This window comes from Hylobates moloch, unplaced genomic scaffold (genome assembly GCF_009828535.3).
Source record: "Hylobates moloch isolate HMO894 unplaced genomic scaffold, HMol_V3 SCAFFOLD_7, whole genome shotgun sequence".
Taxonomy (NCBI): domain Eukaryota; kingdom Metazoa; phylum Chordata; class Mammalia; order Primates; family Hylobatidae; genus Hylobates; species Hylobates moloch.
In genome coordinates this window covers 42,940,788-42,956,893 of record NW_026652282.1, presented here as the reverse complement: position 1 = coordinate 42,956,893, position 16,106 = coordinate 42,940,788, and the positions used below count along the sequence as shown (strand labels likewise).

At 39.3% G+C, this 16,106-nt stretch overlaps 1 protein-coding gene across 4 annotated transcripts in view; it reads left to right on the top strand.

The window, feature by feature from the left end:
* The window catches only part of ZNF182 (zinc finger protein 182), a 32,015-nt gene extending 17,336 nt beyond the window's left edge, over positions 1–14,679 (top strand). For 3 of the 4 annotated variants that reach the window (XM_032756833.2, XM_032756830.2, XM_058441421.1), the window contains 3 exons: positions 6,088–6,214; positions 6,461–6,550; positions 11,732–14,626. In XM_032756833.2, coding sequence (XP_032612724.1) covers positions 6,088–6,214; positions 6,461–6,550; positions 11,732–13,362 — 1,848 coding nt within the window. In that variant the 3' untranslated portion in view covers positions 13,363–14,626. Of the gene's footprint in view, positions 1–6,087; positions 6,215–6,460; positions 6,551–11,731 lie in introns of all 4 variants that reach the window. The other variant, XM_032756831.2, reaches the window with a different exon arrangement.
* Positions 14,680–16,106: the final 1,427 nt, after the last annotated feature.

The following is a 16,106-nucleotide window of genomic DNA, read 5'->3' as shown; positions in this document are numbered from 1 at the left end:
CACTCATCACCAAAGGAGTGACACCAAGCCATTCATGAGGGATCCATCCCCATTACCCAAGCACCTCCCACCATGCCTTCCCTTTAACACTGGGGATCACATTTTTTTTTTTTTTTGAGACAATCTCTCACTCTGTTGCCCAGGCTGGAGTGCAGTGGCATGATCTCAGCTCACTGCAACCTCCGCTTCCTGAGTTCAAGCAATTCTCATGCCTCAGCCTCCCGAGTAGCTGGGATTACAGGCATGCGCCACCACTGCCAGCTAATTTTTGTATTTTTAGTAGAGATGGGGTTTCACCATGTTGGCCAGGCTAGTCTCGAACTCCTGACCTCAAATCATCCACCCACCTCAGCCTCCCAAAGTGCTGGGATTACAGGCGTGAGTCACCACACCCAGCCAGGATCACATTTTAACATAAGATTTGGAGGGAGAGATAGCCAAACTATATCAGTCCTGAAAGTGGAATTTTAAGGCTTTGGTAGGTTTGGTCCGTTTCTGAGCTCTGAGCATTTTCTTATTTTCTGGCACAAGATGTTCCGGCCTTCATCTTTAACTTTACTTGCCCTGGAATCAGCCATTTCTCCAAGGAGCTCTGGTTCCTCTTAATGGATAATTATATTTAGAAACCAAAATCTGGGTGCTAGCTGTGCTCATTGCTGCTGGGGCATTGTTACTTCTAGGCCCTTTCGGTGAACAGAGATGTGTGTATGTACATATATATCTACATCTGTGTGTCTACATCTATATGTGTACACACATACACCACACACACACACATACATACATACTTTGAGTTCATACAGCATCCTGGGAATCTTAGTCATCCCTTGTTGCATATTTGCATCTCCCTTCTTTAACAGTGAGAGCATTGGTTCCTAGCATCAATAATTCACTCATTTGTTCAGTCTACAATATACAGAAAGTAGAGTCAGAATTGCTGCACCCACATCACTGTGGAAAACCAACCTACTGAATATAATACACAATTTGTTTGTATGCCTTTTATCTTTAGACTAAGTATAATGTCAGGATCTCAACCTCTGCTTTCTTATTGTTTCCATTTATTTGTCTGGTTGACCATTGCCTATCCCTTTACTTTTAGCCTTCTCGAATCACTTTGTTTTAGTTGTATTTTTTGCATACAACATACAGCTGGATCTTGCTTGTGAGTCAATCTGGAGATCTTTTAATAGCCTTCTTAAGGCCTAATAATATTAATTGATTTGGCTGGTATGTTTGGTCTAAACTCTGACATGTTGTTTTATTTTATAATCATTATGTATATTAAGTTGCAATGACTTCTGTATTAGTCAAGGTTCTCTAGAGGGACAGAACTGATAGGATAGATGAATATATGAGGGGGATTTTATTAAGGAGTATTGACGCACACGATCACAAGATGAAGTCCCACAGTAGGTTTTCTGCAAGCTGAGGAGCAAGGAAGCCGGTCTGAGTCCCAAAACCTCAAAAATAGGGAAGACGACAGTGCAGTCTTCATTCTGTGGCCAAAGGCCCTGACAAACCACTGGTATACATCTAAAAGTCCAAAAGCTGAAGAACTTGGAGTCTAATGTTTGAGGGCAGGAAGCATCTAGTATGGGAGAAAGATGAAGGCCAGAAGACTCAGAAAGCCAGCTCCTCCCACCTTCTTCTGCCTGCTTTATTCTAGCTGCCCTGGCAGCTGATTAGATGGTACCCACCCATACTGAGGGTGAGTCTGCCTTTCCCATTCCATTGACTCAAATGTTAATCTCCTCTGGCAACACCCTCACAGACACACCCAGGAACAATACTTTGCATCCTTCAATCCAATCAAGTTGACACTCAATATTAACCATTATAAGTCTACCCCTTGTCAACTTAAAACTGTACACATCTCCTGAAATCACACATAAATCTTCAAGTAAAGACAATAATAAGGTCATAATTATGCCTAACATAATACAGCTATCCCTCCTACAACTGGAAGCACACTAATTCTTAGCCTAAATGCTGTTACATAAAGTTAACAACACTTCAGTGCTGATATGAAGTCAATAAATCTTATGTCACATGATAAAGGAAAAAGGAAATAACATGAAGATATTTTCTTAATACAGGTGTAAACATGCACAGACTTTTTTATTATTATTATTATACTTTAGGTTTTAGGGTATATGTGCACAATGTGCAGGTTTGTTACATATGTATCCATGTGCCATGTTGGTTTGCTGCACCCATTAACCAAAGATGTTCTTTGAAACCAACGAGAATGAAGACACAACGTACCAGAATCTCTGGGACACATTCAAAGCAGTGTGTAGAGGGAAATTTATAGCACTAAATGCCCACAAGAGAAAGCAGGAAAGATCCAAAATTGACACCCTAACATCACAATTAAAAGAGGTAGAAAAGCAAGAGCAAACACATTCAAAAGCTAGCAGAAGGCTAGAAATAACTAAAATCAGAGCAGAACTGAAAGAAATAGAGACACAAAAAACCCTTCAAAAAATTAATGAATCCAGGAGCTGGTTTTTTGAAAAGATCAACAAAATTGATAGACTGCTAGCAAGACTAATAAAGAAGAAAAGAGAGAAGAATCAAATAGATGCAATAAAAAATGAAAAAGGGGATATCACCACTGATCCAACAGAAATACAATCTACCATCACAGAATACTACAAACACCTCATCAAAGACCAAAAGTAGATAAAACCACAAAGATGGGGAAAAAACAGAGCAGAAAAACTGGAAACTCTAAAAAGCAGAGCACCTCTCCTCCTCCAAAGGAACGCAGTTCCTCACCAGCAACGGAACAAAGCTGGACGGAGAATGACTTTGACGAGTTGAGAGAAGAAGGCTTCAGACGATCAAACTACTCCGAGCTACGGGAAGAAATTCAAAACAATGGCAAAGAAGTTAAAAACTTTGAAAAAAATTAGACGAATGGATAACTAGAATAACCAATGCAGAGAAGGGCTTACAGGAGCTGATGGAGCTGAAAGCCAAGTTTTGAGAACTACACGAAGATTGCAGAAGCCTCAGTAGCTGATGCGATCAACTGGAAGAAAGGGTATCAGTGATGGAAGATGAAATGAATGAAATGAAGCGAGAAGGGAAGTTTAGAGAAAAAAGAATAAAAAGAAACGAACAAAGCCTCCAAGAAATGTGGGACTATGTGAAAAGCACAGACATATTTTTAACAAAATAAGGAGGAAATCCTCATGACAATTACAGTCCTCGTTTCTGCAGCTGCTCATGTGGTCATAGCTGATATTGATAACTACCTTCTTCTACTATCCATTCTGTATTCCCCTTGCCTTCAGCAAACACCTCAGTGGGTTGTGGTGTTTTACCCAGTAGAGTGACCCAAACCTTCATTCCTGAAGAGTCTGGGCCATTTGTAATCCTGCCTGGATTGGGTTGGTGTAGTTTCCCACTGACCTTAATCACAGGGCATGGTAATACTAAGAGACGCCCTAAGGGATCTCCTGTATTCCACACATACTCTTCTTTACCTCCGTTGTGGAGTATCAGACTGATTTCATCTTGATAGTGTGGGTCAGTCACCCCAGCCAACACTATAACTCTCTTTGTAGCCTGTTGACTTACAGGTAGGAGGAGCCCAAAGTAACCAGGTGGCAGTCTTAACTTCCAGTTTAATGGAATCATTGTTGTGTCTCCTGGTGGCAGCATTCCTCCCTCTGGAACTAAGATCTCTAGACCGGCAGAACATAATGTTGCAGGAACAGGAAGCAAAAATTTTGCTCGTGGGTCACTAGGGGTGATGGTGAATGGTGCCACTTCCACTTCCACACCTTGATTCAACTTAAGGGTTCTCAGTATACACTCAGGTTTAATAATTTGGTAGAATGACTCATATAACTCAGAAAAGTACATACTTATGATTACAGTTGTATTATAGCAAAAGGATACAAGTAGAACCAACCAAAGGGAGAGATGCATAGGGTGAGGTCTCAGAGGGTCCCAGCCATGAAGCTTCTGTTGTTCACTTTCATGTCACCCTCCCAGCACATTGAGATGTGACAATATGCACAGTATTGCTGACCAGGGAAGTACTATTGTTGACAAGGAAAATATAGATATATTTTCAGTCTTTGTAGTTTTTATTTCCCAGAAATGTAATATATAAATGTAATCATGCAGTATGCAGCCTTTGAGTCTGGCTTCTTTCACTTAGCGTAATACATCTGAGGTTCATCCATGTCGTTGCATAAATCATTAGTTCTCTCATTTTTATTGCCAAGTGGTATTACATTGTATGGAGGATTCCAGGTTGTTTATCCATTCACTGGTTGGAAAACCTTTGATATGTTTCTAGGTTTTGATCATTAAAAATGTAGCTGCTATATAAATGTTCATGTACAGGCTTTTGGGTTTACCCAAGTTTGCATTTCACTGAGGTAAATAAATGTGAGAGTGGGATTGCAGGGTTGTATGGTAGTGTATGCTTAACTCCATAAACAACAGGAAAATCATTTTCCAAAGTAGCTGTGTGCCATTTTGCATTCCTGCTTATGACAGGAGAGGTGCAGTTCCTCTACATCCTCACCAACACTTAGTATTGTCAGTTTTTTCCCTATTCTAATAGGTGTGTAGTAGTATCTCATTGTGGTTTTAATTTACAGTTCCCTCATGCCTAATGATGTTGAGCATCTTTTTATGTGCTTATTTGCCATCTGTTTATCTCCCATGGTGAAGTATCTCTTTTGCCCACTTTGTTTTAATTTTGAAAGTTTTTTTTATATAGTCTCAATAAAAGTTATTTGCCAGATATTTGATTTGCAAATATTTTCTTCCATTCTGTGTCTTTTTAATCTTGTAACAAGTGATTTTTGAATTTTGGTGTCAATCTAAGAAATATTTGTCTAACCCAAGGTTAAAAAGAGTTTCTTCAATCTTTTTCGAGTGCACGGTGAACCTGCTTCACAACATGCAGTTCATTCATTTTCATTACTGTACAGCATTCCATTGAATGATTGTGCCACAATTTACCTATTCTACTGTTGATGGACATTTGGATTTTATCTGTGATCTAGTATTAGAAATAGTGCTGCTATGAGCATCCTTATATTTGTTTTCTAGAGCACATGTGCCTGATTTTCTCTAAGATGTGTACCTAGGAGTAGAATTGCTGGGTCATGGTATATGCAAACCATTAACGTTTGTAAATAATGCCAAACTGTTACCAAAGCGATTATACCAGTTTATATTCCTGCTTATGTTATTTTAATCTGTTTAATTATAACCTTTCTTGTGGGTGTATAGTGGTGTCTCAATGTGGCTTAATTTTTCACTTACCTGATTGCTAATGGGGTTGAGTACATTATCTTATGTTCATAGATCATTTGGTTTTGCTTTTCAGTGAAGTACCTATTCACTTCTCTTATCCATTCTTTTGTGTGTGTTTCTTATTGATTTGAAGGGGTTATTTTATATATTCTAGATATGATACCTTTATTCCCCAAGAATATTGCCAGTAGTTTCCCCATCTGTGGCTTGCCTTTTCATTGTAGTACTTTTGATCTCGTAACACTTGTCTTTTCCTTTATGAGGAGTGCTTTTCATGTTTTGTTATAGAATTCTTTCGCTACTCCAAAGCTTATGAAGACATTTTCCTATATTATTTTATAGACACTTAATTGGTTACCTCTCACATTAGATTTACAATTTACCTGTATCTGATTTTTATGTGTGGCTAGAGGGGTTAAATTTCATTTTCTCCATATAGATATCTAATAACCCATCCACATCTATTGAAAAGGTCATCTTCTCCCTACTGCTTTACTGTGCCAACTTTGTCATAAATCAGGTGTCTATACATGTTTGGATTCCCTTTTTAGTTCCACTGGACTGTTTGTCTATCCTTGTGCTGATATGACATTGTCTCAAGTATTCTCTTACTCAGTTTTTTTTTTAACTGTGATTTGTGATTCTCCCACAAAGTAGATCACTAACTTGATATGAAGTAGACATCCAGTATTGAGTCATCACGATGAACCAGGAACCCAATCAAAAGTTCCCGTGCATTTTATCCTCATCATCTAGTGGTCAGCATTTTAAAATAAAAGGAATGTACCATTACAGGGGCTAGTGACATTTGAAGATGTAGCTGTGGATTTCACCCAGGAGGAGTGGCAGTACCTGAACCCACCACAGAGGACCCTGTACAGAGACGTGATGCTGGAGACCTACAGCAACTTGGTCTTTGTGGGTAAGAATGGCTTCCTTAGGTAATTTTGCTGTTTATGATTATTGCATCCAATGGAAGGCATTTCCTTTCTCAGTTCCCCCTTTTCTCTCCTGAAAAAGTGTTTGTGAGCTCAAAATGCAGGTTAAATGGTTTGACTTTACCATTATGTCAAGCAATAGATTCCTTGTGCTGCCCCCAATATGTAACTTATTCTGTCTCAGAGGCTCTGAAAGCCAAGGAGGTATCACTGTCATTTCTCATCAACAGGGCAGCAGGTTACCAAACCAAACCTCATCCTCAAGTTGGAGGTAGAAGAATGCCCGGCAGAAGGAAAAATCCCGTTTTGGAACTTTCCAGGTAAGGGGAATTTTGACCCAGGCTCTGGGGACATGAAGTTCTACCCTATTAGTCAGAGGTGAGGCCCTCTGACAGGGCTTTCAGGAATATCTTAGGAAAAGGTTCTGGCCCTTGGCACTGTTGGAGGAGAGGGACATGAACACCTCAGACACAAAACTGACACTCCCGCTGTTCCCCATATACCAGACCACTCTCCTTAAGTTAGTGCTTACCTGCAAGTTTCTGCACAGTTCCTTTGTCCCATATGAAAGTGTCTTTTAAATGCCACAACCCCCTGGCCTTGCCACTTTCACGACTCTCACCTGTCACTGACTTATCTAAAGCCAGGCCCACGTTAGTCACAGGCCTGGACTCTAATGCTCTAATTTCAGATTGAACAACCTGAGTCCAGTCTTCTCGTTCAGTTTAGATATTTGTCAGATTGGCTTTCCTAAAACATCTTGGTTATCTATCTTTTAAAAGTAGCTTTATTGAGATATAATTCACATATCATAAAATTCACCCTTTTAAGGTACAGAATTCAGTAGTTTTTAGTATATTCACAGAGTTGTACAACCATCACCGCTACCTAATTCTAGAACGTGTTCATCACACTGAAAAGAAGCCCCTACTCCCTAGCAGTCACTCTCATCCCTCTTCCCCTCACTCCCTGGCAACCACTGATCTATTTTGTCTCTATGGTTTTGCCTATTCTGGACATTTTATTTAAATGGAGTCAGACAAAATGTGGCCTTTTATGTCTGGTTTCTTTCACTTGGCATGTTTTCAAGGTTCATCCGCATTGTACCATGTATCAGTATTTCATTCCTTTTTATGGAGGAATAAAATTCCATTGTTAGGATAGAACACATTTTGTTTGTCCATTCATCAATTGATGGAAATTTTGCTTGTTTCAACTTTTTGGTTATTATGGATAATGGTGCTGTGAACATTGATGTACACATTTTTGTGGTGATGTATGTTTTTGTTTCTTTCAGGTAGATACATAGGATTGGAATTATACCATGTGGTGATATAAAAGGAACTGTATGTGTAACTTTTTTTTTTTTTTTGAGAGAGAGTCTTGCTCTATTGCCAAGGCTGGAGTGCAGTGGTGTGATCTTGGCTCACTGCAACCTCTGCCTCCTGGGTTCAAGCAATTTTCCTGCCTCAGCCTCCCAAGTAGCTGGGACTACAGGTGTGTGTCACCACACCCAGCTAAATTTTTGTATTTTTAGTAGAGATAGGGTTTCACCATGTTAGCCAGGATGATCTCGATCTCCTGACCTCGTGATCCACCTGCCTTGGCCTCCCAAAGTGCTGGGATTACAGGCATGAGCCACCGTGCCCTGCCCCACTGAAATAATTCTATAAAGAGAAATTGCTTCTCATCTATTATTTGGCTACCATGAGTTACATATTGTACAGAAAAGACAGGCTCAGTGATTGAGCTTTTCCATTTATTTACTAGTTTTCAAAATAATTGATTTTGTAGCATCATCCAAAGGTGACCAATAAGTTATATCTTTTCTGTGAATCATTTATGGACTTATGGGTGTATACATTTCTATGTTTTAATCCATTGTCTTATTTTCCATGTTACACATGACACTGTCTCATCTTTGGCCAGTGGAATCTCCTTTAAGTTGGCTCCTGAGTCTTTGGTAGCTTCCTTGCTTTCTGGTGTTACAACATGTCCCAGGCTCCTTTTGTATATTTCCTGCCTCTGACCTAGAATTGGCGATTTCTTCAAGGGGCTCTGGTTCTTTTTAGTGGAAAATAATGTTTTAAGCCCACGATTTAGAGGTTAGAGAATTGTTTTGAGGCCTTTTCATTGACAAAGCTAGGAACTATTATGTATACATTTTTTACAGAAAAAATATCTCATATTCAAATTAATATTTCCAAATCAAATTTTGAGCTTAAAGGTTTTTAATTTATTAATCTTACATCTGACAGTAGTATTGTTAGTATTCTTTTTGAGACTGTTGCTTGTGTATAGCGAGTTGAATGAATTGAGGTAATCATTTTGGTGCCATTGAGAATCAAGACTTTTCAGCATGGTCATTAGGAAATGCAGCAGAAAGAATATTTACTATTATTAAGGAATCCTTTTATGTTCAGTTTTGCTTTATGATTATATAAAATAGTTACAAAAGATTTATTGGTTCTAAAGTCCAAAACAGAAAACAAGGTATATTCAGAAAAGTCCAGCTTCTTTCCCTTTCCATTCCATTCCCTTCCTTCCTTCCTTCCTCATAGGTAACCTTTATTAAAATTTAAAGGTTTATTCTTCCATCACTTTTTACAACATGAGCCTATAAGAATATATATTTATTCATTTCCTACTATGCACAGTTTTTTAAACATTTTAAAAAGTTTTAGTTGACACATAATTGTACATATTTATGGAGTATGGTGTGATGTTTTGATACATATATACAGTGTGTCATGATCAAATTAGGGTAATTAGTATATTCATCACATCAAACGTTTGTTTCTTTGTGGTGAGAACATTCAAAATCTTTTAGCTATTTTGAAAGATACACTATATTGTTAACTATAGACACCCTGCTGTGCAATGTAACACGGAAACTTATTCCTCCTGTCTAATTGTATCTTTGCACCCATTTACCAACCTTTCCCTATCCTCTCCTCCCTTCTTCACCTCCCAGTGTCTGGTCACTATTCTACTCTCTACTTCTATGAGAGTAACTCCTTTAGCTCCCATATATGAGTGAGATCATGCAGTATTTGTCTTTCTGTGGCTGGCTTATTTCACTTAACATAATGTCCTCCAGGCTTATCCATGTAGCTGCAAATGACAGTATTTAATTCTTTTTATGGCTGAACAGTATTCCATTTTGTAAACAGATGACATTTTCTTTATCCATTGATATTCCTTGATGGACACTTAGGTTTGATTCCGTGTCTTATAACACCTTTCTTGCTTCCTTCAAACCTCCACTCCAAGTTGTTTTTCCCTCTCTTTTAGCAAATGATCTCATCTCATTCCTTGCTATTAGAGAAGCAAAGTGATGAAACTTATACCATACCACACACACACACACACACACACACACACACACACACACACCCCACACACACACTTTAAAAACCCTTCAGCTTCCCTTTCCTATGGCTCAAAATAACCTCCAGCATCACCCAGTTTTTCCCTTTGTTTCCTGCCTCAGGTAACAGTGTATGCACAGTTTTATTCACCATTTTTCACTTAGTATTCTAGAACATGTTAAATATATAAATATACTGTTTCTTTTTACAGTAATGTAGTGATTCTTAAAAATCATAATAGTAGTACTTGTAATAGTAGTAGTGTTGGTAAACAATTTAAAGTACTTCCTGTGTACCCTGCAAGCCCTGTTGTAAGTAATTTAATTCTCTCAATATCCATTTGGGTGGGCACTGTTATAATTCCTTTATGGGTGGAGAAGTAAGATACAAATAGTTTAGATCACTTGCCTGAGGTCACAGACCAAGTGAAAGGTTGAGCCAGGATTTTCTCCTGGGCTAGAGAGCCCAGGACCCTAACCACATGGGCCAAACTGCTTCTTACCACCTAAGAAGGTTCAGATTCAGCAGATCTTTGGTGGAGCTTGGGTCCCATGGAGAGCATTTTGTAAAAAGTTCCTCATGTGATTTTGTGTTCATCTCTGGTTAAGAACTAATGCTTAGCTAGCCAAAGAAAGGAAGTCACAGGAAGAAAAACCACAGCTGCACAATCCATGTTAAAATTCAGTATCACTATAGCAAAATGTTAACACTATTGAATCTAAGTGGTAATATGAGTAGTTACTGTACTCTTCTTTCAACTTTTTCTATGCTTGAAAATTTTCATGTAAAAATTTGCGGAAAAGTAAGAAGAAAAGTAAACTATAAAAAAAGATTTAAAATTCACCATATGTACAAAAAGTACTTGCCGTATCTTATTAACTTCAAGATGCCATAGATTTAAAGACATACCACTAAGAAAGAAAAATTGCCACCAATTAACCTATGACATTGATTGTAAGGTGCATCTGGATTCAGAGATGTTAAAATGTGAAATAATGTGCTGCTTGCAATTGATGAAATTAAAGGCAAAGCTTTGCAATTTTAACTGTTTAAATGAGTGATACAGATGACTGACCAGAAGTTAATAAAAATTTAAGTTATATAGGAAGATCAGAGTAAGCTTTTTAGAAAAGACTGACCTGCCTTTTGAAAGTTATCTAGATTCTGAATATAGCAAAATATGGAACACAGGGCTATGTGGGTGATGGAACATGAAGAAGGGTTTGGAATACAGAATAGGCAGAGGTTTCAGTGGAAATAGTATAGGCAGGAGCAGAGAAGGTGGTGTTGAAGAACTGTGAATGCAAGCTTTGATGGATACACAGGTGAACCCAGATTGGGCAAATATTTTTCGCTTTTTGTTATTGTCAAGCTAATCATTCTATATTTTTCTTTCATTCATTGAGAATATGGATTCAGTGTTACTATTGTAAGACATGAGTCTGGGAATCGTGCTGTTGCATTTCCACCTAGACAGAAATTCTGTAAGTCAGGTACAGTTAAGACTTCATATGATACTGGCCAGGTGTGATGGCTCACACCTGTAATCCCAGCACTTTGGGAGGCTGAGGCGGGAGGATTGCTTGAGACCAGGAGTTTGAGACCAGCCTGGGCAACACAGTGAGACCTTGTCTCTACAAAAAAATACAAAAATTAGCCAGATGTGGTGGCTTGCGCTTGCAGTCCCAGCTACTCAGGAGGCTGAGGTGGGAGGATTGCTTGAGCTCAGGAGGTCAAGGCTGCAGTAAGCTGTGATTTTGCCCCTAAACTCCAGCCTGGCAACAGAGCTGAGATCCTGTTTCTTAAAAAAAAAAAAAAAAGTTTATATGATAACTGAAGATCAAATTGGGCAAATATTTTTAGCTTTTTAAGATCGAGGGTATAAGCTTCCCAGAGTTGATGGAAGTCAGGTATGATGTATAAATAGAAGTAAGAAAGACTGAGGTGTCAGGGTAAGATTGTTCTTGGTAACAAAAAGACCAGCAGGTGGGAGTTTAGTAAAAAACTCTCTCTCCAGGAACTCTGATAAAATGAGATTATAGTATCAGCTTTCATATGGCAGAATAATTCTAAAGAAGGTCTGCTCCATAATGTCAAAGCATAAAGGTGGTTTATTTTACTTCTTTCTAGAAGTCTGTCAAGTTGATGAACAGATTGAGAGGGAACATCAGGATGACCAACATAAATGTCTGCTGATGCAAGTTGGATTTTCTGACAAGAAAACAATTACCACCAAGAGTGCTCGTGACTGTCATGAGTTTGGAAACATACTTCATCTGAGTACAAACCTTGTTGCTTCAATACAAAGACCTGATAAACACGAATCATTTGGAAATAATATGGTAGATAATTTAGACTTATTTAGTAGACGTTCTGCAGAAAATAAATATGATAATGGATGTGCAAAATTGTTCTTCCATACTGAGTATGAGAAAACAAATCCTGGAGTGAAGCCCTGTGGCTATAAAGAGTGTGGGAAAGGTCTTAGGCGAAAGAAAGGCCTTAGTCTGCATCAGAGAATTAAAAATGGAGAGAAACCCTTTGAATGTACTGCATGTAGGAAAACCTTCAGCAAGAAGTCACACCTCATTGTACATTGGAGAACTCATACGGGAGAGAAACCTTTTGGATGTACCGAATGTGGAAAAGCCTTTAGTCAAAAATCTCAACTCATTATACACTTGCGAACTCATACAGGAGAGAGACCCTTTGAGTGTCCTGAATGTGGAAAAGCCTTCAGAGAAAAGTCAACTGTCATCATACATTACAGGACTCACACAGGAGAAAAACCTTATGAATGTAATGAATGTGGAAAAGCCTTCACTCAGAAGTCCAACCTCATTGTCCATCAGAAAACCCACACTGGAGAGAAAACCTATGAATGCACTAAATGTGGAGAATCTTTCATACAGAAGCTTGATCTAATTATACATCATAGTACCCATACAGGAAAGAAACCCCATGAATGTAATGAGTGTAAGAAAACTTTCAGTGATAAGTCAACTCTCATTATACACCAGAGAACTCATACAGGAGAGAAACCTCATAAATGTACTGAATGTGGGAAGTCTTTCAATGAGAAGTCAACCCTCATTGTGCATCAAAGAACTCATACAGGAGAGAAACCCTATGAATGTGATGTGTGTGGGAAGACCTTCACGCAAAAGTCAAACCTTGGTGTACATCAGAGAACTCATTCAGGAGAGAAACCGTTTGAATGTAATGAATGTGAGAAAGCCTTCTCTCAGAAGTCCTACCTCATGCTACATCAGAGAGGTCATACAGGAGAGAAACCTTATGAGTGCAATGAATGTGAAAAAGCATTTTCACAGAAATCATATCTCATTATACATCAAAGAACTCATACGGAAGAAAAACCCTATAAATGTAATGAATGTGGCAAAGCCTTCAGAGAAAAGTCAAAGCTCATTATACATCAGAGAATTCATACAGGAGAGAAACCCTATGAATGTCCTGTGTGTTGGAAAGCTTTTAGCCAGAAGTCACAGCTCATAATACATCAGAGAACGCACACGGGAGAGAAACCCTATGCATGCACTGAGTGTGGCAAAGCCTTCCGAGAAAAGTCAACATTCACTGTACATCAAAGAACTCATACTGGAGAGAAACCCTATAAATGTACAGAATGTGGGAAAGCCTTTACCCAAAAATCAAACCTTATTGTACATCAGCGAACCCATACAGGAAAGAAAGCCCATGGAAGAGGCCACACTCGGAAGTCAAAGTTCATGGCACATTAGAGAGCTAATCAGCAGTATCTATTATGGACACTGAAAGAAAGTTGTGTCAGTTTTACTCACATTTTAAAAGTATATTCTGACTTGTGGTTTAAATATGGGAGTAAATTCAGCCTTTCTTCTTTTCATCTCAGTCATAACCCAAAAGCTATGGGAGAAAAAGCAGAAGTGTAATCTCTGTATCTGACAAAATTAGGAGACAGCTGCAACCCTGATGAGAGGGCTGCCACAGGCAGAGGAAATGAAGCACTGGTGCAGGAGATTTCAGAGTGAGCGTGCTGAAGCCTGCAGATGTGAGACAGCACTGGTAAGGACTCTTAGCTGAGGTTCAGGATATACCCTGAGGCGCGGAACCATAGATATAACTGTGGTAACAGTGCATGGGCAGGTAGGAGGTAGGATGTTTCCTAGACCATTTGGGGTCTGAGGAGAAACAGGCTGGGGCCTCGAGAAGGAGTCACTCAGGCAAGCCGTATTTGTAGAAAGTAGTCTACTGATGGGAGCAACAGTTATGGGGTGCTGGGGGAAGAGAAGGGACTTTTCCTTGTGAAGAGCCCTACAGTTGCCCCTATTTACTGACTTGGGAGAAGTAAAGTCAGAAAGAACTAACAGATGTGGGGGAAAAAATTCTCAGTTGTCAAAAAAAACTGATCTGCTTAGAATGTGGCCCTGGTTTATTTTCCCACATGAACCTCCAGCAAATAGCAAGTCCAGGGAAAACTCTTCTCATTCAAAGAGGAATTATTCAAAAGTAATCAAAACCACAAATGCATATGGTTTTTGGGCCAGCAATTCCACTTTTAGGAATGTACATACACATGTACAAAATGATGAACATACAGAAGTATTCATTAATGCACTGTTTGTGAAAACAAAAGATTGGAAGCTGTCTAAATGACACCATATCAGGGTTCTGGTTCCCTAAATTGTGGTATATTCATACAGCCTACTCCTGGGTAGACAACAATGAATAAATAAGGAGAACTTGGATACCATTTATGTAGTGATGTGGGATAACCTTCAGTTTATGTTATTAGGTAGGAAAAACAAGGTTGAGGACAGTGAGTATAATACGCTGCCATTTGTATATAAAAAGGAGAAAAATGGTAAGTACATAATTGTGAATTCATAAGTTATCTCTGGAAAGAGACAAGAGAACCTGGTAACCCTGATTACCTTGGGAGGGGAAGGAGCAGTGGTGGCTGGGGGGATGGAATTGAGAGGGAGACAACTGTATCCTTTCATAGCTTTTGAAAATGTGGGTGTACTATGTACTATGTGGATGTACTACCTTTTCAAAAATAAAACATTTAAAAAGCTGTTTTGTTCTACTGTTATAGTAAAGTCACAGTCTAGGTACAGGATTTTATAACATTTAATATAGGTATGCTCAATGTAGAGTTTATTTTTAGTGAATAAATCGAAGAACCAAGCAGATAGAACAACAGTTATTCAATCAATTCCAGAGGCACATAGGCATTATTTTCCTGAGGCTGCCAAATAAAGTGATTCTCCGGTCAGCTGGGACCACATTAGTTAACTAAAATAATTGAGACTGGAACATGCACAGTGACATCTGTGAAAAGATCCTGTACTAAGGCCCACCAAGGACTTTCCATATCTTAACGAAATGATTTTTATTACATCATTCATACAAATGCTTTTTACAAGTGCTGCAAAACACGAATCCATAGAGAGGTTGAATAACTTGCTCCTCTAAGGTTACACTAGTGCTGGTGATACATATTTTCCAAGGTGAGAGACAGATTGAGAGTGATGGTCTGAATGGACATAGCCAAAGACCGCATAACAGGACATTTGCTTCAGAACGAGAGGTCCTGCTTGTGAATTACTGTATTTGTGGCCCTCATGCTTCTGTGGCTTTTCACTGGGGCCATCTCTTTGCTGGAACTGGACAACTTAAGCTGTGAAAAACTAGGGATGGGCAATGTTTGGATTTATCAAAATGGGTGGGTGAGTTAGACCTGAGACCCTGCCTGTGCCCTTCTGGGTCTTCTTTTTTCCCTGAGTAATCCTGCAAGGAAACAAGCCATGGGTTCACTTTATGAACTATTTAAGGTAAACATGTCACATTCAGTGCCTTTCCAGGGAGAGGAAACGTGGGGCAGACTGGCTTGCTCCTGGTGCAGTCTCCTTGAAAGATGCCCAAGGGCACTGGAAATAAAGCTATTTTGCCTTTCTACTTATAGAGAATCTTGCTAGGGTTCCAGGTCCATTGAAGGCTATCCTGTAGTGGAGTGGGAGTGAGGGTCAGATCTCACCATTTCAGGTAGATCTTGGACTCCTGCTTCCTGGGACACAAATGGCAAGCTGACGGCCCACATGTGGGTGAATGGAGGTGAGTGAAGCACAGACGGGAATGGATGGAGATGAACATCAGCATGTGAATAAAAGGATTGGGATTGGAGGAAGAGAGAGGAGGGTAATGAAGGGCCAAGTGGGGAGTGAATGGAGTAAAGAGGGGCAGAAGGGTGGTGAACAGGGAAGAGTAGGGCGAAATGGGGGAAATATCCAGTGGTGTGAGTTACTGGAGAAGAAACAGTTGAGTGTAAGTAAACATGAGTAGTGTTGGGGAGAGAAGGAGGGAGTAGAGTGGCAATGAGTGAGTGGAGAGTGGAGGAAATTGGGAGTGAGATGAGGCACAGTGTGAATGACAGTGGTTAATGGGTTGGGTGAGGAGCAGTGCAGGAAAGTGGCAAAGCATGGCATGACGCTAATGAGTGAAG